This window comes from Sus scrofa, chromosome 6 (assembly GCF_000003025.6).
Source record: "Sus scrofa isolate TJ Tabasco breed Duroc chromosome 6, Sscrofa11.1, whole genome shotgun sequence".
Lineage (NCBI taxonomy): Eukaryota > Metazoa > Chordata > Mammalia > Artiodactyla > Suidae > Sus > Sus scrofa.
This window is the reverse complement of record NC_010448.4, coordinates 163,343,727-163,370,712: the sequence shown is the minus strand read 5'-3', so window position 1 is coordinate 163,370,712 and position 26,986 is coordinate 163,343,727. Positions and strand designations below refer to the sequence as shown.

Here is a 26,986-nt window from a genome sequence, read left to right as displayed (position 1 = left end):
AAAAGTCACTGACGTGAAATAGCGAACAGGAAGTACTTAACATGCAGAACTAAATCTAAGTGAAGGATACAAAGGACAGAGTATAACATATAAGGGTATATCCTCGGAAAATGTAGATGGGTATAATTGCAAAAGAGAAGAAGAGAAGAAAATGCAGAGGGAATATGCAAAAAAAAAAAATTTAACTGTTTTTAGTAATCTCTTGTGGTACATTGCTATTTTTGTCCTGAGAACATCTTGCTGACAAAGCAAATGAGGACCTGGGCTATATTCTGATTTTATCTTCTCTGATGTCCTTGAGAAATGAGACTTGATATACAAAAAAAGAAGATACATATGGAGTTCCCATCCTGGCACAGCGGAAACGAATCCGACTAGGAACCATGAGGTTGTAGGTTTGATCCCTGGCCTCGCTCAGTGGGTTAAGGATCTGGTGTTGCCGTGAGCTGTGGTGTAGGCCAGTGGAGGTCGCAGATGTGGCTTGGATTTGGCGTTGCTGTGGCTGTGGCGTAGGCCAGTGGCTAAGCTTTGATTCCACCCCTAGCCTGGGAACCTCCACATGCCGCAGGTGCAGCCCTAAAAAGACAAAAAAAAGAAGAAGAAGAAGATACATATAAGATATAAGAAGTTAAGGAAAAAAATCTTGCGGGCTTAATTTAGAATCTGAATATATGAGGAATTATATGCTTAAAAATATGTCTTTTCTAGTTCCGTCCGTTAAAGAGACTTAAAAAAACATGACATGCTCTGTAGCATGAGCATTACTAGCACACAGGTTTGGGTCTGAAAATATAACTTATCAAAACAAAACAGAATTTTTTAGAGAAATGGCTGATGTGAGAACTGGGTGAGGAAATGCGAAAGATGAGTCTGGGGCTGTTAAAGACTACCAAGGTCACATCAAAAGGACTGGGGAGGAGCTCCCGTCTGGGCTGAGTGGTTAATGAACCCGGCTCACATCAAGAGAACATGGGTTCGATCCCTGGCCTCACTCAGTGGGTTAAGGATCTGGAGTTGCCATGAGCTGTGGTGTAGGTCACAGATGCGGCTTAGATTCCATTGCTGTGGCTGTGGTGTAGGCAGGCAGCTACAGCTCCGATTAGACCCCCAGCATGGGAACCTCTATATGCCCCAGGCACAGCCCTAGGAGAAAAAAAAAAAAAAAGACTTGGGAGTCAACTTGAAGGGTTTCCCATTGGCCAAAGTTATGCTCATTTGAATACCAATAAGAATAACAGCTGATATACACCAAAATCCATCAAGTATGTTCAAATCCATGAGTTTACAATGATCTAAAAAAAAGACAAATAGGACTTCAGGTTAAGAACCTGACTAGTACCTATGAAGATGCGGATTCCATCCCTGGCCTTGCTCACTGGGTCAAGGATTCAGCATTGCTATGAGCTGCGGCACAGGTCACAGATGTAGCTCAGAGCCCACATTGCTGTGGCTGTGTAGGCCAGCAGTAGCAGCTTTGATTTGACTTCTAGCCCAGGAACTTTCAAATGCCATGGGTGGGCCCTAAAAAGGAAAAATAATCATAACAAATTTAATTTAAAAAATAAAAAAAGATATATAAAAACTAGTTGGTCACTTTTGGAGTATATTAAAGAACAAAAAATCTTCATTATGAAAACTAGAAAAAGAGATCATTTATTTTGCCTTTCAAATATGGACAGTGCCATGAAGTAACCAAACAGATGAAGCAAAGCTTCTCAGAAGTATTCCAGCAAATAAACGAAGAATGGATAGCAGAGTTGTATTAGTACGTTTTTAATGCCTATGTAATACATCTTGGAATTGGAGCTGCTAACATGAAAGAGAGAAAGAGGAGAGAGAGAGGGAAGGAGAATAATATAGATACATACAGTGGCATACTACTCAGCCATAAAAAATAAGAAAATGTTGCCATTTGCAGCAACATGGATGGATTTGAAGGACGTTATGCTAAGTGTAATACATCACACAGAGAAAAGACAAATACTGTATGTTATCACTTACATGTGGAATCTAAAAAATATAACTAGTGAATATAACAAAAAAGCAGCAGACCAACAGATATGAGAGAACTAGTGGTTTCTAATGGGGGGGGAGGGCAATATAGGGGTGGGAGAGTGAAAGGTACAAATTACTGGGTGCTAAGATAGGCTAGAGGATGCAGTGTCTAACAGAGAGAATACGGTCAATATTTTGTAATAACCGTAAATGAAGTGCAGCCTTTAAAAAATGTATTAAAACTATTTAAAAAAATTTTTTATAAGGAAATAAATGCTCACTTTGGGGGATAATTATTATAAGGAAAGGTAGGGAAATAATTTTCATAAAAATTAGGATCCTGGATTCTTCTTTTGATTGAGGGAGGCTTGTTATTTTGCGGGACTACGAAGATGACTACAGGGATGGCTGGCTGGATTACACATCCTGATGCAGTAAGTGGTTCAGAAGGTTCATCTTAGGAGTTCCCTGGTGGCTCAGGGGTTAAAGATCTGGCGTTGCCACTGCCATGGCTTGGGTCACTGCTGTGGCATAAGTTCAATCCCTCGCCCCAGAACTTCCGCACACCACAGGCATGGACAGAACAAAACAGCAATGACAAAAACAAAAGAATGCCAGCAACATGTATCTTAGGCAACTTTCTGTATTTGAGTTACAGTCCTCAGTTTTAAAAGCCTAAAAATTAAAAATGATATGTTCAAAGTAGCAACAAGACCAATACCTTTACCAAAACAATAGAATAGTAGCTTGAAAGTGCGGAAAGAAAATAACTGCCAAATTAGCATTCCACAACCAGAAAAAGAATCTTTCAAAAACTGAGGCAAAATGAAGAAAATTTCAGACAAAAGAAAAAACCAAACAATAATCCTGTTAGAATTCATCTGCAATAATACCTACACTAAAGGGAATGCAAGAATATTATGACAGAGGAAGCTTGGAGATGCACTGTAGAACGAAGAGCAACGAAATGGTAAAATACGGTTAGAATATTTGGAAATGTAGCAATATGCTTTTTTTTTTTTTTTGCTTTTTAGGGCCGCACCTGCAGCATATGGAAGTCCCCAGGCCAGGGTCGAGTTATAGCCGCTGGCCTATGCCACAGCCACAGCAACGCGGGATCTGAGCCACGTCTGTGACCTACACCACAGCTCAGGGCAATGCCAGTTCCTTAACCCCCCGAGCAAGGCCAGGGATCAAACCTGCATCCTCATGGATCCTAGTCGGGTTCGTTAACTGCTGAACCAAAAAGGGAACTCCCTAGCAATACCTTTTTAAATAACACAAGGGTAAAGGAAAAATTACAATGGAAATGAGAAATGGTAGTGAAAATACTACCATTGCTTAGAAGGAAATCTATAGTCTTAATTAAATACATGTACATATTAGGAAAAAGCCCAAATGTAATCATGTGAATAGTTACTAAAAGCTTTTAAGAGAAAGAACAGCGAATTAATTCCAAAGAAAGGAGAAGGAAAGAAATGATATAGACCAAAATTTAATAATGTAGAAAAAGATATATACATCAGAGCCAATAAAAGCATAAATCGACTTCTCAGGGGATAAAGTAATGAGTCCTTTGTGAAAATGACTTCTTCATTGCTTATAATAATCTTCATTTTATTACTACCACAGATGAGTGATTTTTTAATAGCAAACCTTTATTAAACATTTTCTATCTGCCAGTATCATTCTAAGTGTGTTACATTCTAACTCTACTAGCACAAGAAACCTATGAGGAAACTACCAGAAGAAAAGACTGGTTCCAGACAGAGCCTTCATAAAACAGCACATAATCCAGTGGCTGGCATATAGTAGCAATTCAGTAAAGCTTAGCTAAACTTACTAATCAATTTTAAAATATTAAAATTTATGGAGTTCCAGTTGTGGCTCAGAGGGTTAAAAACCAAACATAGGGCCCATGAGGACACAAGTTTGATCCCTGGCCTCACTCAGTGGGTTAAGGATCCGGCATCGCCATGAGCTGCAGTGTAGGTCACAGACGCAGCTCGGATCTGGTGTTGCCCTGGCTCGGGTCTGTGCCACAGCTACAGCTCCGATTTGACCCCTAGCCCAGGAACTTCCATACGCCCCAGGTGCGGCCTTAAAAACAAAAATTTAAACCATAATATTCCCTGGCAAATCACATACCCTTCCTGATTTATTCTTTCATTATGTTGGAAAGTCTCACTCCAAACTGTTTTTCTTTCTCCAAGCCAACTGACTACTTAATGCTATCAAATTCATTTCCTTAAAGAAAAACACTGATTATACACTGATCACACAAGGAGAGGCTGCCAACTAACAGTGGGTGTATGTGCTTTGTTTGGCCCATGAAATGTTTTATGTTTTTAATTTGAATTAAAGGCAACAAATTTACATAATAATCAGTACTTTTAAAAATAATTGGAAGACCTGGCAACATCGTGCCTGAATTGCCGTATGGCAAAATTTAACTAGGTCTGAGGCGTGGCTTTCTCCTTCGAAGAGGTTATAGACCTTTTTCTATTGGTCACAGTACTAACACCTACCCCAGTTCTCGAATGCATCTGACTTCCTGACTCCGGGATTTTGGATAAAGTCTGTGCTTCCTATTTTGTTTTTCCATGATTTGGCCCAAATATTTTCTGCTTTAGCTGAACTATACCTCATAATTTCCAGAACAAGTCTCAAGTAAAAACATGAATTTCTAGACAATATAGGCAGAAAGGATTAAGTCACATTCTCTAACTTCTTGCCAAAAGGCGCCAGAAACTGGGATTCAGGGGTAACAGCAAAGGACTAGGGTCTTTGTTGAAATGATCTTAGATTTTCTTGAATGTGGGAGTCAAAACATTGAATATTTTCTCCTTACTTGACTGGTTTTTTTTTTGTTATTGTTTTGGGGAATTTCTGTTTTGTTTTGTGGTTTGCAGTGCCCCCAGCATGGAGAAGGTCCCAAGCCACAGCAGTGGCAACGCTGACTCCTTAACTGCTAGGCCGCCAGGGAACTCCCTGACTAGGTTCTATTTTCAGCAGAATCTTCTGTGATCACTGACTTCATTAGCTAGTTTGAGATGGGTGCTCTCCACCTATAAATGTTTACCAAACTTTTGACATAGTGTGTGTTCCTCTCCTCTGCACTAGCCAAAGATTTCATAATTCATGGAGGACTTGTTCACTGGCCCAGAAGAGGTTGATATTTAAATAAATTCTTTGAGAAGTAATTTTTAAAAACACCCTAATGCTTCTCTTTAAGCTGGTGAAGCTTTGTTTGTGAGTGTCCTTCACGGAGGACCCACGAGGGCTTCTGTCTGACCAGTGACGGGGGAGCATGTCTCCGTGTCCACCTCGAACGGCCGTCTCTGGTTATGTTACTGTTTCTTTCTATGGATCTTGTGTTTGCATGTTTGCATATGTTTATGTTTAGGCATAGTATTAGGCTTCTATGTGTCGGATGGTGCTTTGTGGGTTTCTCTCTGCGGGGCTCAGTGGTTTAGATCAAAGCGTATTAATCCAGACTCAAATCTTGGCTCCAATCATCCTAAGTAGCTATGTGACTTTATATGCAAGTCTCGACTTTTCTGAGGCTCAGTTCATCTTTGAAACAGTACTTCTTAATAGTACTTACTTTGTAAGATTATTGTGAGGATAAAATAGAATAATAAATACATGCACTGTGCCAGGGAATGTTTAATAAAGTTATTATTCCTAGGTCATCAATTTCAGGTTTTCTCTGAAAGAACGGTAACATTTCCTGCTTACGCCTTCTAATTCTTATACTTAATCAGATACTGTGCCACGCTGCTTTTTAATTTTTCATATCCATTTTTTGGTTTATAAAATGATCAGTGGATCATATTAGTTTCTCATGGAAAATTTAATTTCATGAAAATATCCCCAGTGCTTTGCAAGGTACAGACCATGCAGATATTTGATGAAAAATGTTCTGTATATACTATATGAATGAACATGGGCCAAAAAATATGACTAATTTCAAGGGCTTATGCTCAGGCTGCTGCCAGTGTAAAACAATTTAAGATACTTAGATTTAGTGTCTAGTGTAAGCCAACAGGGGCACCCTTGCCGCCTTTCATCCCGGAGAGTCGGGGCAGGGACAAACACAAATTAGGGTAATTAAAAGAAGTGACGTGAAGGTGTCCCCTTCTCCGTGGCAAGGAGTGGGGTGTGTGTGGGGTGTGTGTTGTTTTTCTTGAAAAGCATTAGGAAGCTGCTTAAACAATAGTACTTGTGATGCCAAGATTCCTGAGGGGAGAGGTGAGCTAAGAGTCTGCAGCTGCAATTTTCCTGGGGGCATTTGTGGATTCTGAGAATAGAACAAAATGTTGAGAATCTATGCTTTGTCACAGGTCCACTTCTGGAGAACAAATAAACCAGCATGTTTTGGCAGTCTTGCTATGCTCCATGTAAACATCTGAAAGGCAAAAACCAAGTGAGACACGATGGGTGCAAAACTGAGCTGACTGTTCCCTCAAGACACTTGCAGAATGTCTGAAACTATGCAGGGTGAAGGGACAAAAAGCTCAGCAAAAAGCCTCTGCCAAGTAAAATGGATTTTCTGCTGTCTTGCTTGAGAAGAGTTAGACATAGAACCTACGAGAAGGAAGGGGTCTGTTATCACACCAACTTTCAGGTAAAAGCCCAAAGGTCCGAGATTGAAGAATTCAGTATTTGGGGGATTTGAATATTTATATTTAGAGAAAAGCTGCAAAGACAAAGAATTCCTGTACACAGGAACTTCACCCTTCATGCAGGTTCTCTTGATGTTAACATCTCCTAGTACCACGGAAAATTTTGCGAAACTAAGAAATTAACATTGGTACAATACTGTTACCTAAAGCGCCGACTTTATTTGGATGCCATCGGTTTTTCCAGTAAAGCACTTTTTCTGCTCCAGGACCCAATACAAGGTAACACGTTGTAACACATTTCTCCTTAGTCTCCTCTGATCTGTGACAAGTTTCTGTCCTCCCTGCTTCTCACGACCTCGACAGTTTGGAAGAGTACTTGTCAGGTACCTTGTAGGAAGTTTCTGAGCTTCATCCATTGTATTCTGAGACTAAGATTAGGTTTGAGGGGTCGATGTGATACAGACATGCCCCTCGCATCACGTGCTGTCTAGAGACACATGCTCTCCACACGAGTGACCACTAGGGATGTCATTACTTTCTCGAGAAGATGGTGTCATTCGCCTGAGTTCCTCACCTAATTACTATTTCTCAAGTCCAGCCCACGCTCAGGAGGAGGGGCATTAAGCAATATCAACAATTATTTTTAGGAGTCTTCTGTAAGGAAGATGCGTCCATTCTCACGATGAGTCATTCATTGTGGATTCATGGATATTCATTTTTATTGATTGGATTATAACCCAGTACTGTTGCTATTTATTTTGTTTCGCAAAATATTCTAGAAATGGTCACCGCAGGCTCATTCAGGTAGGCTCCTGTGTCCTTTTGATTTGCCCTTATTCCCCTTACCCCCCGCCCCCACTTTTTTTTTGGCTGCACCCATGGCGTGTAGAAATTCCTGGGCAGGGATCAAACCTGTGCCATTGAAGTGACCGAGTCACTACAGTCTTAATGCTGACCCTTAGTCCACTGCACACGAGAGCACTCCCACCTCGTCTCTTCCTTTTTTTTTTTTTTAGCAACTTCTCATTTTCCACACTGCAAGGTGTTTCGTGCTAATCTTTTGTTTTCTTTGACCCATCCCCAGAAATAGCTATTGCTCCAAGAAAAAAAAAAAAAGAAAGAAAGAAAGAAAAGAAAAGCCCTGGTAACTTTTATAGAAAATAGGTATTTAGGAGTTCCCGTCGTGGCGCAGTGGTTAACGAATCCGACTAGGAACCATGAGGTTGTGGGTTCGGTCCCTGCCCTTGCTCAGTGGGTTAACGATCCGGCGTTGCTGTGAGCTGTGGTGTAGGTTGCAGACGCGGCTCGGATCCTGCGTTGCTGTGGCTCTGGTGTAGGCTGGTGGCTACAGCTCCGATTAGACCCCTAGCCTGGGAACCTCCATATGCCGAGGGAGCGGCCCAAGAAATAGCAACAACAACAACAAAAGACAAAAAAAAAAAAAAAAGAAAATAGGTATTTAGAAACACGTATTACGTATTAGATCTGGGGAGCTGGGTGTGATTTTGCTATTGGGTTGTCACTCTTCCTAGGCCTTTCAAAGGACAAAGCTAAGAAATAGGTATGTGTACGAACCTATGCATATTCTTACATCTATTTCTCTGTATCAGTCTACCTGTACCTATTAAAATAAAAAGGAAATGAAACTGTCATCTTGGACTTTAATCCAGCTTCACAGGGTTCACATCTAGCTTTTACCCATCTTGCTTCTTTATAAGCTTTTTCCGACAATGTGAAATCTGGTTATTTTATCTACAGTTTATTTACTTCTTTATCTAACTCTCATACCCATGCAAAGTATTTTCAGAATCATTACTCTACATCCCTGTGTGAAACACTTCTGCCTGCCAGAGCAGGGCTGGCAGAGAGCTCTCAGGGCAGTTCTGGCCACTGGCCTGTTTCGGTAAGGCCTGAGAGCTAAGAGTAATTTTTACATTTTTAAATGACTTGGGGAAAAAATCAAGACTATTTCATGAAAATGACATGAAATTCACATTTTAATATGCATGGATAAAGTTTTACTGGAAAACAGACATGCTTGCTTATGTGTTGTCTATGCCTGACCACTTCCACGCTACCTCAGCAGAGCTGAGCAGTACTGACAGGGACCCTATGTCAAATACATACTAAATATTTACCATCTGGCTCTTTCCAGAAAGAGTTTGGTGATCCCGAAATGAGAATACAGTGATTACGTAGTTCTTTTTGGCTTCAGCTCTACTGTATCCAGCCAAAATGTCGTATTAGGTAAGCTAATCTAAAGACAAGTCTTGTATTTTTAGCACTGCTAGATTTCTTGCAACCTGTATTAAATCCTCGGAAAATCTAACACCACAATCAATTCAACTCTTTCTAAAGTACATTTTTTTCTAGGCGTTTTGATAAATTCCTTAAGTCACATACCAGTCACATCAGTATATCAATCAGTTCCTGCACCCTAAAAACTCCCGAGAGGCTGGTTTCTTTGCCGTTAACAGCTTCTGCACCTCCTAGCCTTTGCTTTTCAACAGTGTCATATAAATAAAATCATACAACGTGCAGCTTTGGGGTTCTGGTTTATCAAACTAGATTTAAGAGTCATCATGTTGTAGTATCTGCGAATTTCTCATTCTTTTCATCACCGAATACATTCCACTGAATGGCGATACCACAGTTGGTTCACCAGTCGCAAAGAGCATCTTCTTTGCGCCAGCTTTTCGTGGTGATGCATAAAGTTTCCATCAACGTTCATGCACAGATTTCTGAGTGGAGATACGCTTTCAGTTCACTTGGGTAAATAGCTAGGAGTAGGACTGCTGTGTCATACAATAAGTGTGTTTAAACTTACACAAAACCACCTTCAAACTGTACTATAGTATAAGTAGCTATCTATACCTTTGGGCATTTCCAAAGTTCCTGTGCTTTTCCATACACACTTTTTTTTTCCCATATACATTTTTTTAATTTTATTTTCTCCATATACATTTTAGAATCAGCCTGTCATCCATTTAAAAGCCTGATGGAGTTTTATTATTTCATTGAATCCAGAGTTCAAACTGAGGAAAAATGACTCTTAATATTGAGTCCTCTAATCTATGAATATGGTGTATCTCTCTGCTTAGTTCTATCTTTGATTTCTTTTAACAGAGCTTTGTAGTTCCCAGAATGCGGAACCTGTATTAGGTACAATCTGGTTAGAAGTATACCTAGGCACCTTAATTTCTGCTGCTATTGCAAACTGTAGAGATTTTCTAATTTAGAATTCCAGGAGCTCCCGTTGTGGCTCAGTAGTAACGAACCCAACTAGGATCCATGAGGATGCAGTTTCGATCTCTGGCCTCGCTCAGTGGGTCAAGGATCTGGCATTGCCATGAGCTGTGCTGTAGATCGAAGATGCAGCTTGGATCCTGCATTGCTGTGACTGTGGTGAACACAAGTGGCTACAGCTCTGATTCGACCCCTAGCCTGGGAACCTGCATGTGCAATGGGTACAGCCCTTAAAAGACAAATAAATAAATAAATAAATTTTTTTAAAAAGGAGCACTGGGAACTATGTCTGCTCACTTATGATGGAGTATAATAATGTGAGAAAAACGAATGTATACATGTATGTGTAATTGGGTCACCTTGCTGTATAGTAGACAATTGACAGAACACTGTAAGCCAGCTATAATGGAAAAAAAAATCAAAATTATGTTAAAAAATTCAATTGTTCATTGGCATACAGAGAAAAAATTATGTTCTTTATATTCTGTAACATTGCTAAACTCACTTCTTAGTTCTAGGAGGTTTTCTCTAGTTTGGAATTTTCTACACAGATAACCATATCCTTTAGATAGATACAGTTTTATTTCTTCCTTTCTAACCTATATGCCTTTTATTTACTTTTCTTGCCTATCTGAATTATCTAAGATGCCCAATATGATGTTGAAGGAATTGTGAGAGAGAGCATGTTTGCCTGGTTTCTGTCTTTCAACACTCAGTAAAATGTTAGCTGTAGGTTTTCAAAGACGCTCTTTAGTGACTGAGAAAGTATCCTTCTACCTCAACTTTACTAAGAGTGTTTATCATGCATAGAGTTTAACTTTACTGGATATTCTTTCTGTGTCTATTGAAATGACACTGAGAACAAATATGTATTTAGTCTACTAACGGGATGAATTTACATTGCATTTCTGGAACAAGCCCACTTGATTATGATGTATTTTCTTTCTTTTTTTTTTTTTTTTTTTTTTTTGCTTTTTAGGGCTGCACCTGCTGCATATGGAGGTTCCTAGGCTAGGGGTTGAATCGGAGCTATAGCACTGGCCCGTGCCACAGCCACAGCAACTCAGGATCTGAGCCACGCCTGTGACCTACACCAGAGCTCATGACAATGCCAGATCCTTAACCCACTGATCAAGGCCAGGGATCAAACCCACAACCTCATGGTTCCTAGTTGGATTTGTTTCCTCTGCACCATGATGTGAACTCCTGCATTTTCATTTTTATATACTGCTGGTTCTAATTTCTTAGTTTGTTGTTAAGGATTTTTATGTAAATGTTCATGAGGGATTTTGGTCTGTATTTTTCTTTTCTTATAACATCACTGTCTGGTTTGGGCATTAGACTAAATTGTTGATCTCAAGACAACCTGGAAGTATTCTTTCTCCTATTTTCAGGAATGCGTAAAACTGGCTCTACATTTTCCTTAAAGGTATGTGAGAGTTCATTAGAGAAAGCTTCTGGGCTTAGGGTTCTCTTTCATGGAAGATTTCCAACCTTAAATTAAATTTCTTTAATAGACATACAGTCACTGAGATTATCTACTTTGCCTTGAGTTAACTTTGGTAGCTTACATCTTTCAATAAGTCCTTGAAAGTTATGTCTTTCAAGAAGTTTCAAATAGTTTCAACAGCAATATAAACACAGTAGAAGATAGGACTAGCAAACTAGAAGACATTTCAAAATAAAGTATCTAAACTAGAGAGAGAAAAAAAGAATGAAAAAACGTCAACATAAGCATAAGATACATATGACATACAATCTAAAGACCTTATATAAATATAATTGGAAATTCTAGACAAAGAATAAAGAGATACTGGAACAGAAGAACTGTTTAAAGAATGAATAGACTTTCCAAAACAGATGAAAGATATCAATCTAAAATTTAAGAAGCTCTGCAAACTTAATGTAGAATTAATTCAAGAAAACTACATCTGCGTATACCATAGTAAGATTGCCAAGCAAAAAGAATTGAAGAGCAAATCTTAAACGCAATAGAGGGGAGAAACTTCGCCTCACTTCAAAGGAATAACAGCTGACTCATCAACCAACATAAAAGAAGCTAGAAGACAATCTCAACAGCATCTTTTAAAGGACAAAAGAAATAACCACCATTCTAGAATTTTATATCCAGTAAAGCAACCCTACATAGAAGTAAAACTGCTATTTTCAAACAAACAAAGTCAGAATTCAAAGCCAGGAGAACAAAATAAAAGAAAGTATTAAAAATCAGTACAACACTGTAAATCAGCTATACTTTTTTTTAAAGAAAAAAGTATTAAAGGGAGTTTTTCAGGCAGAAGGAAAATGATTCTAAAATCCACATGGGAACACAGAAATACAGGAAAGAATAAAGAATAACAGAAAGTAAATATGTGATTAAAATTTATAAACAGCACAATAATAATTTGTCAGGTGTTTTATATTTGTAGAATTAAAATGCATGATAAGATGAGTTCCCGTTGTGGCTCAGTGGAAATAAATCTGACTAGCATCCATGAGGACACAGGTTCCATCCCTGGCCTTGATCAGCGGGTTAAGGATCCAGGGTTGCTGTGAGCTGTGGTGGAGGTCACAGACGTGTCTCAGATCTGGTGTTGCTGTGGCTGTGGTGTCGGCCAGCGGCTACAGCTCCAATTTGACCCCTAGCCTAGAAACCTCCATATGCTGTGGGTGCAGCCCTAAAAAGACAAAAGACAGAAAATAAAATAAAATACATAAGAGATGTGCAAAAAAAGAGGTGGGTTAAAAAATAGTTAAATGGTTTTTAGGTCCCTACATTATTTGGGAGGTCAACAAAGAAATAATTTCTTACATAAGCAAGGTGAAATCTCTAGGGAAACCAACGAATAGTAAAAAAAAAAAAAATTAACTACAAGTTAATAAAAAAGAAATGGATTATTAAAAAGTCACTAATCTAATCCAAAAAAAGTTTTATCAATCTACATAAAAATCTAGATTTTCACTACTGGAAAAAATTCTCACGTGCTATTCAGAAGATAAGCACTTTAAATACACTGATAAAAAGCAAAGGGATGGAAAAAATACACCATGGATATACCAGCCAAAAGAAAGCTGCTACTAGCAGACAAAACATACTGTGAAGCAAGAGACATTATTAGAAATAAAAAGTGACACATCACAATAAAAGGTTTGTATTATAGTCTTAAATCTGTATCCAACCAATTATACGGCTCCAAAATATACAAAATAAAATTATCAGAAATAGAAAGAAAAATAAACATGTCCACAATGATAAAACTTGAAACTTTCTTGAAATTTGTCACCTACCTACCACTATACAGAAAAAATAATTCCAACTAGATCATGTATTTGAATGTGGGAAAAAAAAAAAAAAACCTTCAGAATAAAACCAAGGATGAAGTCTTGAAGTGGACTGCTGGAAGAAATTTTCACATATTGAGGTATGCAGAAGTCCTCCTGGCTCCTGGCTTGTGTATATGATTTGGGCTGAACTTTATGCTACCTAGAGCAGCCTGTCTCCTGGCCTATCAAACAGCTTTGTACAACTGCTTAAACCAAAAAATAAAAATAAAAAATAAAAAAAGCGCTATACACTTACCTGACTATCTAGAATGTCCACTTGGAAAACCAGAATAAATGCTCCCCCCTTTCCGTAACACCAATGCTAGTCATACTCCTTTGACAATGAGGTTCCCTTATCAGACACCAAGTGATGCTGACTCACTGTATATGTGCTAATCTCCTTCGAAACCTTGAAGGACTGTACCCCTGTCATGTTTGATGTTTGTTCTTTGTTCTGATGATAGGAAACTGTGGTTCGGGCACCCAAAATGGAGCCAGGTGGTCACTGAAGAGGTAGTTTCAAACAGGTTCCAGCATCACTGAGTATTTGAAATAACTATATCAAATTCAAGGACACCACCAGCCGGTCTCAAAACATTAGGCAGCAGCCAGCTGCAAACTTAAGGTCTCCAGGTCTCCTCTTGAAACTGCACAATCATTTAGGACCCCAACCAATCCTTACTTGACAAGAGAGCACTTTACTTCCTGCCAGCTCCAACTATAATTACTGATAAACAACTCATGTAACTAACAGTAACTCTGTGGCTTTTGCTCATATAAGCCTCCTCCATTTCATAGTCTGGACAACACAATTCAAGTGGTTCTTCACGAGTCAAGTCTCCTATGGTATAGTCCTCAGTGTGGCTCTAATAAAACTCTTTTCTATTCCTGTTATAGATGAAGAAGACAAAAATTCTAAAAATACTAATAAAAGAAAAGATAAATTGGATTCACTGGACTTAAGAACTTCTTTTCATCAAAAGATATCACTAAGGAGTTCCCGTCGTGGTGCAGTGGAAAAGAATCCGACGAGGAACCATGAGGTCATGGGTTCAATCCCTGGCCTCGCTCAGTGGGTTAAGAATCCGGTGTTGCCGTAAGCTGTGGTGGAGGTCGCAGACGCAGCTCGGATCTGGCGTTACTGTGGCTGTGGTGTAGGCTGGAGGCTACAGCTCCAATTAGACCCCTAGCCTGGGAACCTCCATATGCCTCGGGTGCAGCCCTAAAAAAAAGAAAAGACAGAAAAAAAAAAAAAAGATATCATTAAGACAATGAAAAGGCTAGACCCAGAGTAAAAGAAAAAATTTCAAAACATATATCTGACTAGGAACTCATATCAAGAATCTATATGGAACTTTTAACAAACCAAAAAAGAGACAACTCAGTACAAAAATTGGCAATTTACTTGAACAACTAATCACAAAGAAGATATCCACCCTCACACCATGCACAAAAATAGGCTCAAAATGGCTTAAAGACTTCGACATAAGACAAGACACCATCAAACTCCTAGAAGAGAACATAGGCAAAACATTCACTGACATCAACCATACAAATGTTTTCTTAGGTCAGTCTCCCAAGGCAACAGAAATAAAACAAAAATAAACCAATGGGACCTAGTCAAACTGAAAAGCTTTTGCAAAGCAAAGGAAACCATTAAAAAACAAAACAAAACAAAACAAACAACAACCTACAGAATGGGAGAAAATAGTTTTAAACGATGCAACTGACAAGGGCTTAATCTCTAAAATATACAAACGACTTAGACAATTCAACAGCAAAAAACCCAACAACCCAATGAAAAAATGGGCAAAAGACCTGAATAGACATTTTTCCAAAGCAGATGTACAGATGGCCAACAAGCACATGAAAAAATGCTCACCATCACTAATTATTAAAGAAATGTAAATCAAAACTACTCTGAGGTACCATCTCACACCGGTCAGAATGGCCATCATTAGTAAGTCCACAAATAACAAATGCTGGAGAGGGTGTGGAGGAAAGGGAACCCTCCTGCACTGTTGGTGGGAATGTAAGCTGGTACAACCGCTGTGGAAACAGTATGGAGGTTCCTTAGAAAACTACACACAGAACTACCATATGACCCAGCCATCCCACTCTTGAGCATATATCCGGACAAAACTTTCCTTGAAAAAGATACATGCACCCGTATGTTCACTGCAGCACTATTCACAATAGCCAAGACATGGAAACAACCTAAATATCCATCAACAGATGAATGGATTAAGAAGATGTGGTGTATGTATATACAATGGAATTCTATTCAGCCATAAAAAAAGAACAAAATAATGCCATTTGCAACAACATGGATGGAACTAGAGATTCTCGTACTGAGTAAAATAATCAGAAAGAGAAAGACAAATACAATATGATATCACTTATATCTGGACTCTAATATATGGCACAAATGAACCTTTCCACAGAAAAGAAACTCATGGACTTGGAGAACAGACTTGTGGTTGCCAAGGGGGTGGTGGAAGGAGTGGGATGGACTGGGCATCTGGGATTAGTAGATGCAAACCATTGCATCTGGAGTGGATAAGCAATGAGATCCTGCTGTATAGCACAGGGAACTATATCCAGTCACTTGTGATGGAATGTGATGAAGGATAAGGTGAGAAAAAGAATACACATATGTATGCATGACTGGGTCACTTTGCTGTACAGTCGAAATTAACGTAACACTGTAAATCAACTATAATGGAAAAAATAAAAATCATAGAGAAATTTAAAAAAAAAGATATCCAAACAGCCAATAAACATATATATTAGTCATTAGGAAACATTGGACCATGTCATGATATGGAAACATTAAAATCATTATGTGACAAACTACTTCTCACCTATCAAAATGCCAAAATGAAAACACACACAAACACACACACACAAACCTATCAAGTAATAGTTAGTATGTGAAATAAATAACACTCACACAGACACTGGGTAGTAGGAGTGTAAACTATTAAAATCTCTTGGTAAAGTCTTTGGCAGTAACTAGTAAAGCTTAATATTCACACATCCTATGACTGAGCAATTCCACTGGTAGGGACTTATCCAAATTAAACATATACAGTGTTACCTGAGGATACATAAGCTGCTCATAGCGGTTCCATAATGGTGCAAACAAGAAACAAGCCATAGTCCGTCAACAGGGCATGACTAGGATTTCTCTGGTGGCTCAGTAAGTTAAGGATCTGGCATTGTCACCGCTGTGGCCCTGGTCACTGCTGTGGTGCGGGCTTAACTCCGGGCCTGGGAGTTTCCACATGTGGTGGGTGCAGCGCCCCCCAGCCCAGCCCCACCAAAAAAAAGACGAATGAGTAAATCAGTGTTAGTATTTTCACACAATGAAATACCATGCAGCAGTAAGAGCAAAGAACTATATAACAAGATTTCTGCATTGCAAAAATGTCTAAATTGTAAAAAAAAAAAAAAGAAAAGAAAAGAAAAAAGAAGTGAAATAAGCAATAAAGAAGGAAAAAGACAAAGACATGCTAGGATGTTATTTGTACAAAGATCAAAAATACACAATATGGAGTTCCCGTCGTGGCTCAGTGGTTAACGAATCCGACTAGGAACGATGAGGTTGTGGGTTCCATCCCTGTCTTCGCTCAGTGGGTTAAGGATCCAGTATTGCCGTGAGCTGTGGTGTAGGTCGCAGACAGGCTCAGATCTGGCGTTGCTGTGGCTCTGGCGTAGGCCGTTGGCTACAGTTCTGATTTGACCCCTGGCCTGGGAACCTTCATGTGCCACGGGTGCAGCTCTGAAAAGACAAAAAGACAACAACAACAACAACAACAAAACACAATATGACTCTTCTATTAGAGGTTAAGATGATGTTAAGCCTGGGAGTGGCAGTCAGAGGGTCTATCTATGTATATATACTATACTTTGAAAATAAGTTTAACTTAAAAGTGATATGCATATAGAAACTTTTCAACATACAAACTGATGCCAGTGTCACATAATCCAGTTATATCCCCAGGACCAAGCCTGCTGTCCAACATGGATCCTGATTTTACAAAACTGTTTTTAAACTCATGACTGAAATAAGAATCAAACACAAAAAGAACAGTACACTGTGATTATTCCCTAGCTGTAATTCATATGTACTTTTCTGCCGTATGTCAGAAAGTATTCTCATAATGGTATTCTCTAATATTAAACCTGATACACCTGATTTCTTTTTCTTTTAAGTATGTAACTAACAAAAAAATCAGCTAGGAAACTTCCCTAAAATACGTATGTCTCATCCCCCTCTCTTATTCTACCATCTAAATCAAGTCTATTTGCAGGAAATGGAATTGCTTTATGCTGGGCTACAAAACAAGAGTTCCCGTATTTCGAAGGTTATAAAAAAAAATCATAAAATCACTATTTACTGACTCTTAATGAGAAAGTTATCACTAACATTCTTCATCGTTCACAAGATCTGTGTCAAACATTTTGCTTACTGACTCAGGTCAAGCGGGAAGTTAAATACACTGCCTTTAGCATAACCATTGACTTCCAGTAAATGGGGGCTTTATCTTTTCCTTCCCAGTGATTAGGTATAGTGAGCTTTAAGCATCTTGGGTGGTTTTCATGCCTAATTATAAAAAGCCTTCAAGAGAAAAATTTAGAAACTAACGTATGAATGTCTTTGATGAGCCTGATGTGATTTCAAGACATTTTTTACCCGGTCATGGATCTCATCGCAGTTTGAAGGTGAACACCAATCAGAATGGAATCTGCAGGCATAAAAAACAAAGGTGACTTGTAGCCGGAGGGAGAGAAAATAAATCTTTCCAAACGCCAGACACAGAAGTCATGTTTTTCTTATCCCTATGTGATGGCGTATAAAGATTATAATAACATTTTTCTCTCTTTATCCAAGGATGACAGGCAGATATAAAATCAGGTACCAATTCTCAACTGCAGTATGAAGTCCTCACAATACATTTGATAAATAATCTTAATAATAAAGTTTGGGGGGGGGGAGGAGTTCCCGTCATGGTGCAGAGGAAATGAACCCGACTGGGAACCATGAGGTTGCAGGTTCAATCCCTGGCCTCGCTCAGTGGGTTAAGGATCCCACATTGCCGTGAGCTGTGGCGGAGGTTGCACACAGTTCGGATCCTGCCTTGCTGTGGCTGTGGCGCAGGCCAGCAGCTACAGTTCCGATTTGACCCCTAGCCTGGAAACCATATGCCCTAAAAAAATCAAAATAAATAAATAAGTAAATAAAGTTTGACAGGCTTTTGAGGGAACATCTCTATATATCTGACCACTTTAACAATTTCCATACCCAACTTTTTAGAGCTTTAATCTCTAAATAAAGATATAGATTTTCATATTAGAGCAGTAATTCCACATACAGTACCTTTAAAATTAGTTCTTATTTTCCAGTATTGGAGTTAAAGATGTCAAAGAAGAAATATAGCAATGATTCCTCTTTCTCATGTTCTTCCCAAACTCAAAACTGGCTTAAGTATAATTAAGCTACTTTGTTTTATTCGAGCAATAATGAAAATTTCCACATCCATCAGATTATAATGCATCTCTATGACATGTTCTTGATAATTCCGTAACAAAGGAATGAGTACTAAAATGCTAATAGAGTGCTTAAAACTTTGCCTCTTTAGCTCCGAGTTTTTGTTCATACAAAGTTATAACTGTGTGTGTTTATACAAAGTATAACCTATTACACAGGATAAATGACTCACATAATCTGTTTTAAAGAACGCCATCAACGATGGATGATCTAAATTTTAATCATCTACACTTGTAAAAGGAAGTGTTGATGCATCTATGGAAACATATTGGCAGACCTTGTTATTTGCTACACGTGTAACACATCTTCAAAATCAGACACCCAAACGCCCAGCTCCAAGAGGCTCTCTTCAAGGACACTGTGAGAGGATCCACTAGTCTGTGCTGTGGTATAAGGAATGATTGCCTAACAGTCTGTTTACAAAAAGCAAAACCTCAAGGACTGAAAAGAATATCAGCTCCTTCTAAATTAGATTCGCTATTTCTTAGTCTGATTTTAGTAATAACTCAACAAGCTAATACAAATTAGAAGTCATAATATTAATATTTATACTAGTAGGGAAAAACTGCTTGTGAAATGTAACACTTATAATCAAAATTGAAATCCTTTGATGGGATGCTAACTCTACCGGAGGTATTCTTTATATAGACTTCAAACAAAAAGGACCTTCACTATAAATAAAGAAATTCATCTGATTAGAGTCATCGATACGGTTTGAAAAAGTCTGTTTATTCATATACATGATTAAGGAGTCAGCATTTTATAGCAATCTTAGAGGAAAACGTATTTGATTTTAATGAGTATTTACCCAGATAAACTAGAGCTATATGTTCTGCCACACTCCCAATTTTGTCTGGGAAATACAATGTACATTTACATCGGTTTGAATTGTTTATTGATTCCAGTGGATTGTATGAACACCCCGTGAGTGTCTCTCTCAGGGACCAAAAGCCAGATCAGAGAACGCCTTCTCTTCAAAGCCATGGCACTGACTGGGCTAAAAACACACAAAATATTTTTGTTCCTAGTAAGACAATATGTAGAGACATATTGTTTGATGCGTTTTACTTTCCTTTACAGGATAGGTCTAGATTGTTCTTTAGAAAACACACTCGGAGTAGAGATGTTTTACCTTAGTGAATGTAAAAAAGTTTATTTACCCTAAAAAGAACCTCAACACATTTTTTTTTTTTTTTTTTGGTCTTTTCTAGGGCCAAACCCACAGCATATGGAGGTTCCCAGGCTAGGGGTTGAATCAGAGCTGTAGCTGCGGGCCTACATCACAGCCACAGTAACGTGGGATCCGAGCGAGCCACATCTGTGACCTACACCACAGCTCACGGCAACGCCAGATCCTTAACCCACTGAGCAAGGCCAGGGATCAAACCTGCAACCCCATGGTTCCGAGTCGGATTCATTAACCACTGAGGCACAACGGGAACTCCTTCAATAAAATTTTATTAACCTATTCAGAATTTCAAAACTAACTTGCCATTATACTCTTTTATTTTCAAAGCACCACAAATTTCTTCAAGTCATAGGTGAAATATGTAATTTTTAATATCTGAATCGCTGACTTCCTTCTAGCAAAGAATTTGTCCACATCTACTATCTGACAACAAAATAAATGTGTAAATGCTGCTATCTACTCTAAACCATCCCCTGCAATGAAATATGACAAAGGGACAGCTGACTTTAGCTATCCTCGATGAAGAATTTTTGAAAATAGCCTCAAAGAAAAATTTATCAATCTAGCTTCAAAAGCTGGGACAAAATAACATACAGGGATAAAATAACAAAAGACTAAAATTGACATTTTACTACAGTAGTAGACAATTGGAGGGTTCTGCAAAATATAGAAAAAAGTAGAAAAATAAAGCAATATTTATAGAAATACATCTAAGGACATACAGGTTAAAAATTCTTGAACATCTACAAATATGGCAGAAAACCAAGTGCTTAATTCTAAACGTAGGTAAAAAAAGAGAGCAGCACCAACTGAGTGTCTGAACTTCTGCGCAGACATGGAAATGGAAGAAACGCCCTGATAACTGAAGCCAAATTTACCAGACTTCAGCAGCAAAATCCCTCTTTAAGAGCTTTGCTGGAAGTTTTAAAGCCAATGATACAGAGATACATCTCCCTGTATAAATATATAGATCAATGGATCAATCCATCTATCTACCTATCTGAACTTGATCTCCACAGGCATGATTCTAATGCACCTGAAATATTAATCAAAATTCCCTGTCTTGGGATGAGGGTCTCTCTAGCACACCTTCATATATCCATTTTGAATGCTTACAGGACTAATGAGGAAACAGACAAATCTACCTGTTCAGAACAGGCATGTTTTAATATAGTTTCCTTGTTTGAATCATCAATTTCAAGAGAAACTTTTTGCTAGGCTCTCTACGGCTATTTTAAACTTTGTTATTTATGTCCAATGGCCCTAATATGCTGCAAGAATTCAATGTGCTACTTCAGCTTTTTGATACCATCTGTAAAGATAGATTTTATTTCTTGGTGTTGATGGTATATCTCTTAAGTTTTCAAGTTTCTGTAAAATTTCTTAAATACACAGGTTGGGTTTCTGGTTTGGTTTTTTTAGTTTATGACAACTCTTGTGTTCTGTGCCAACTATGTAACTGTGAGGGAGGTAAGGAATTTCCAGTTTGGATTCAACAACAACAACAAAAACAGATGAAGAGAAGTGATTTCTTTCACATTCAAATTATAACAAGTATCTAACTTTGGGTGCCAAAGCATTTTCCAAGGGGGACCTAGAATCTTTACATGATGAAGATTATCTTGGCAAGTCAGGGACAGGTAATCTGAGGAAAACAGGAACCACGCATCAACAAAATACCGTATTGTCATGACTAAAAGGAAACAGAACCTATGCTGTTTTTATACATAAGCCATGACTGTAATATTAAATCCCTATGAATCTATTAAAAAACAAACTAGCACATACTCTACTTTTCACTTTGTGAACTACAATATAATTTTTCTTTTTAGGCCATACCCGTGGCATATGGAGGTTCCCAGGCTATTGGAGCTACAGCTGCCGGCCTACACCACAGACACAGTAACACAGGATCCAAGCCACGTCCGCAACCTACACCACAGCTCACGGCAATGCGGGATCCTTAACCCACTGAGCGAGGCCGGGATCAAACCCATGTCCTCATGGATACTAGTCAGGTTCGTTCACCACTGAGCCATGATGGAAACTCCACAATATAATTTTAAAGAGGGTTAAAGTGACCCAAAATTAATAAACTCACTTCAGAAGAAGAACTGGGCTGGGCAGGAGAATCTGACACCATATATTTAGTATGCTCTAAACAAACACAAATTAAGCCTCTTAAAACAAACTGTTCTTTAACAAATAATCACTTCACGTACATAACTGCTGCCTGCTCTTTTCTAATGACCATTATTCCAAAGTTTAGTACAGCAATAGAGACTAAGCATTACCTTTCCCTGAGAGAAGCGCGATTTAACACAGGGCTTGGAGAGTGCTTCGGCATTGTCGAGGGTGCTGAATGAACGAGTAGGGTCCTGGCCGAATGCTGGGGCTTGCTGCATGACCTGGAGCTCAAATAGTCATCACACCTTTCCAAAGAGTCGTCGAAGTCTCTCCCATGAGGTGTTCTGATAACCTGTTTAAAAATTATATGTGTGTGTTCAAGATATATTTAGTGATATTATACACACATACATAAAACCTTTGTAAAAGTAAAAATATATATATATATATATAATGTCACAGCTATATCTGAAGGTAAATTTCAGAACACAGCAATCCTTATTACTACTGTATGATTAAACATTAAATACATCTGATTATTCTTTCTACATGTCTAACATTTATGAAACTTTATCAGTTCTAAGGGGTTCTGAGTAGGGATGGAGGGAAATGTAGGATGTACATACATATAAAACAAAGGACAAATACACTGGAACTAATGAGGGCCTAGGTTAGCTATGAGGTCAAAGAGAAGAGAATTCTAGCCCTAACGTTTGTTCATTGCTTCATAATAAATCCGGATAAATTAATAAATTCCTACCCTTGTGGAATTTATATTCTAGTAAAATTTACATTCCAGTAAGGAGAGAGAGATTTAAAAACACCTCACTCCCCAGATAAATAGGTAAAACATACAGTTTGTCACAGGATGGTAAATACCACAGGAAGCAGATAAAGGAGGTAGAGGTGCTGCTGGGTGGGGGGGGTGGTATGTGGGAAGGTGCTGCACTTTTAAATAGAATCGACAGTGGGACCTCAGGGACAAGACAGTCCTAGGAAAGATCTAAGGAGTAAAGGCCTGAGTAAAGACCACGGGATCTGAGGCAGGGGACACCTGCGGGACAAACATCCCGGAAAGAGAGAAAAATAAGCACAAAGATCCTGTGGGTAGGGTAGGGGGCGCGCCTGATCGTTAGAATAGCAAGAAAACCAACAGGGCTTGACTGGAGAGTAGAAGATGAAGTAAAAAAGGTAAATTTTAAGGATTTGGGCTTCTATTCTGAAGAGAGAAAAAATAAGATTCTTTTTTTTTTTTTTTTTTTTTAAATAAGATCTCCGTGGCTACTGTGGTACAGTCTATAGTGAGGCCAAGGGCAGAGGCAAGGAAATGAATTAAGAAACAATTACAACAAAGTATGGAAAAGAATACTGGCTAGATCCTGAGTGACAGCTGTGGAGGTGAAAGCGATCAGATTCAGTTCAGCTGGAAGATGAGGCCAACAGGATATGCTGATAGATGGCCTGTCAATGGTAACAGCCACGTTGTTTTTGCCAAATTGACTGCAAGAGCTGTGTGCGCATGAACTAGTTACACCTTTCCAACTGGACGGGTAGGAGAGTAAGGCACTAGGAGTCTGAACTTCACCTGTCTATTAATCATCCAAACCATTAGCATAGAGTTGAGAGGAAGAGTCCAGGATAAAGATACAAATTGGTAATTACCAGAGTCTAAGAGGCACTTAACGATACGACGTGAGGTGATACCGCCAAGGAAGTGAGTGTAGATAGGAAACAAATGAAAACTGAGCCCTGGGGATACTCCATGGTTTAGAGGCTGGGAAGGTAAGAAGGAAACTGACTGAGGAATAGCCAGGGAAGAAGGGGAAGAAAAAGGAGAATGTGTTGTTTTGGAAAGTCAATTAAATAATGCATTTCAAGGAAAGGGAGTAACTAACTGGGTCAAATATGACAGATCGGTCAATGTCGAAAAGGCTAGGAATGAACCTCTGGATTTTGACAACAGGGAAGGTCACCAATAATAGCAATAAGAGCAGCTCTGGGGGAGTGACAATCTGGAGTTAAGTTCAAGAGAGAAGGAGAGAGGAATTGCGTTTAAAAAATGAAATATTTAACTTCCAGTCACCACGTGAAGTATTGGGACTACGACAGGGAACACACCAAAGTCCCCTACATCCCAGAGGTTACTATCGGCTACATATTTGACCTTTAAGAAAGTCAACTGGACCTTTAATCTTTCGCAGACTCGTTTTCCTCCTATGTAAAACAGGGTTAATAATAGCTACCTTAGAGGTCTTCCATCATTTATTTAAAGTATCTCGCAGAATGTCTAGGTGCATGAATTAGTTATACAACAAATATAAGTCATTTATTATTAAAACGCCATTCCAACATTGCTTTTTCCTTCAGCAGTACCACAATTTTCACTGCTTTCCAGAATTACAGCAACATATGGTGAGTCAGCAGTCAGCTGAATCAAGCTTTCACCCCAGATCCAAATGGCATGTAATTCAAATGACTCAGTTACAGTTCCAAAGAACTGACCAAGAAATAGGTGATCCGGATGGAATAAAGGGGAAAAAATGACAAAGGCTCTATTGTTCGCTGTTCGCGGAGACGAAGTAAAAACAGTGAATGTCAAAAATAAGGTCGAAGAGGTCCAAAATCAACGAATACGCGCGTATACATTAAGAGACCGCAGGAAAGGAGAAGAAGTGCTATAACGCTGGTCCTAGAACACTGTCCAAATATGAGCCACTTGGCTTAAGCAGAGAGATTATTTTCACCTCATTAATTTCAATGTCAATTGAGTCATGTTGGCTGGGGAACCATTTCATTTTTTTGTTTACGAAAATCTCTCCCCAAACTCATCAGCAATGCTTTCAATAAAGCCTCTTCCAGGTGACTACAACTGACTTTTTCTCCATCAGAATAATCACTGAGAATGTTTTAAGTAACACGTTAGCGAACACACGGATCTAGAGAGGTACAGGGATTTGAACTCAAAATCCAGATGAGACAGGTATTAACAGAAAACCGACAGTGAGACATGCTCAGTGGCAAACACCCCCTGATGACAGTATCTGCAGAAGGAAACTGAAAGACCTCTAAGGGCCTAAAGGGTGGCGGCCTCTTGGAGGAGGTGGGATTGGAATCAAGCCATAAGTAGAGACAAAGGGGAGAAGGGCACTTCGAACGGAGGGAAAGGCAGAAGAAGGAAAGATACACAATGACGACAATCACTTGGACAGCGTGACAGAAAAGTAATCAGAGAGACTGTCACGGGGGTGGAGAGGGCAGGCTGCAGAGAACCTTGCCACTGTAACTCAGCACCAGGCAGCACGTATTAAGCATCTTCTGTGCGTGACGACCCGAAGAAGGCAGGAGACAATAATCACAGGCAAATACAAGAGGAGACCTCAAAGACAGGATACTTCAAAAGGAGAGGCATGAAAAAACAAGGAATGAGAAAATACTGAGAAAGGAAATCGGAACGAAACAGATACCCAATAAGTAACTGCGCAGAGGGAACAGAGCGGGGATGTATTCCTTCCACGGAATTAGAATAAATATTTGTTTTGGAAAGTTTTATATCTACATGGTGGAATGGAAGGCATAATAAATAATGGAATTAAGTCTTTGAGAAGAATCCACTTCAACTTTTCAACCTTAATGAAGCCTTAGCTTAAGAAATGTTTTCATAGCTTTTGTGAGTTTTCTAGGTTGTTTATTCACGTCCAAAAACCAAATGGAATGCTCTCTTTGACACATAATAGAAGAGTTGCATTTCTCGAAGGGACCCCTCAAGAACCCTGGCTTAGAGTGTTCAGAGAACCGGTGCAAATCTCTGCTTGTTATGTGACCCTAAGCAAATCATTCACGCTAAGCTTTTGTTGTTTCCTTGTCTATACACTAGGGAAATCATCTTACGGGTTTTGCTACAGAAAATAAATGAGCCAAAATTAGTACGAACACAAAGCAGAAAGCATGAGTTAGAGAGACAACAGTATTTATTTCCTCTATAGCAACCTTCCTATTTCAGCATAAAGAGGTTTCTTCTTTTTTTTTTTACACATTTAGGGAAATAATTCTTTAATGCCTTTTATAGATCTCAGAAATGTAACAATTCCAAAATTGCAAATGTTGAAATGTTTTAAGATAAAATCTAATATTTCTAAAGCAATTTGTAATTATTACAGGTAGGAAAAAAAACATCATAGACTAAATTCATTATAATTACATAAATGTAATATACTTACGTAAATGACATACTTTTCAAATATGTGACATGCAAGGATTTTGCATGCTTATGAAAGAAATAAGCTTCCTGAAAAGTTGCTTATACAGTAAGTTGATAACTTAAATCATATTGATGGCCATAACACTTATATTTATAGGAACTTCAAGGCCAAAACAATACAAGAGATAACAAACCACTAATTATAGGAACCAGGAAATTCACTTTTTCAACAAATGTTTCTTGAAAGTCCATTTAGTGCCTGTTACTATACAGCATGCTTTAAAATTTCTCCTTTGTCGTGGGACATAAACCTAAGAAATAAATAAAAATAATGCGAATGGAGCTTGCTGGGAAGTAGCTGAGAATGACGACTACAGGCGGAAGAGCAGCAGAGGTACTCCTCTCAGGAGAGTAAGAAGGAAGTGCCGTCCTGATTCAAAGGGGGAGAGAAGCAGGTACGGGCAACCCAGATCAGTTTCTCAGTCTGTGGAAAACACTCCTGTTGAAGGCTCCTCAAGTCAATGGTCAGATTCTATCCTACCCACTTTAAAAATCCATAGGCCCTACTATCTGGTTTGGTTGAAGAAAGATGTACTTTATTGACACTGAAGAAAAATTTAGAAGAAATTCCAAAATAATGCAGTGAAAATAATAAGTAATTCCTAAATACATCAATCTTTAGGGAGCAGGGGGAAATCGCTTCCTTCTTAGACCTATATAAATAG

General features: G+C 38.7%; 1 protein-coding gene across 3 annotated transcripts in view; it reads right to left on the bottom strand.

Moving 5' to 3' along the window:
- Positions 1 to 26,986, bottom strand: part of SPATA6 (spermatogenesis associated 6) — a 131,221-nt gene that overhangs the window by 39,462 nt on the left and 64,773 nt on the right. For 2 of the 3 annotated variants that reach the window (XM_021093283.1, NM_001177917.1), the window contains 2 exons: positions 22,231 to 22,415; positions 17,845 to 17,944 (listed from right to left, as the gene is read on the bottom strand). In XM_021093283.1, coding sequence (XP_020948942.1) covers positions 17,845 to 17,944; positions 22,231 to 22,415 — 285 coding nt within the window. The remainder of the gene's footprint in view (positions 1 to 17,844; positions 17,945 to 22,230; positions 22,416 to 26,986) is intronic. The other variant, XM_021093282.1, reaches the window with a different exon arrangement.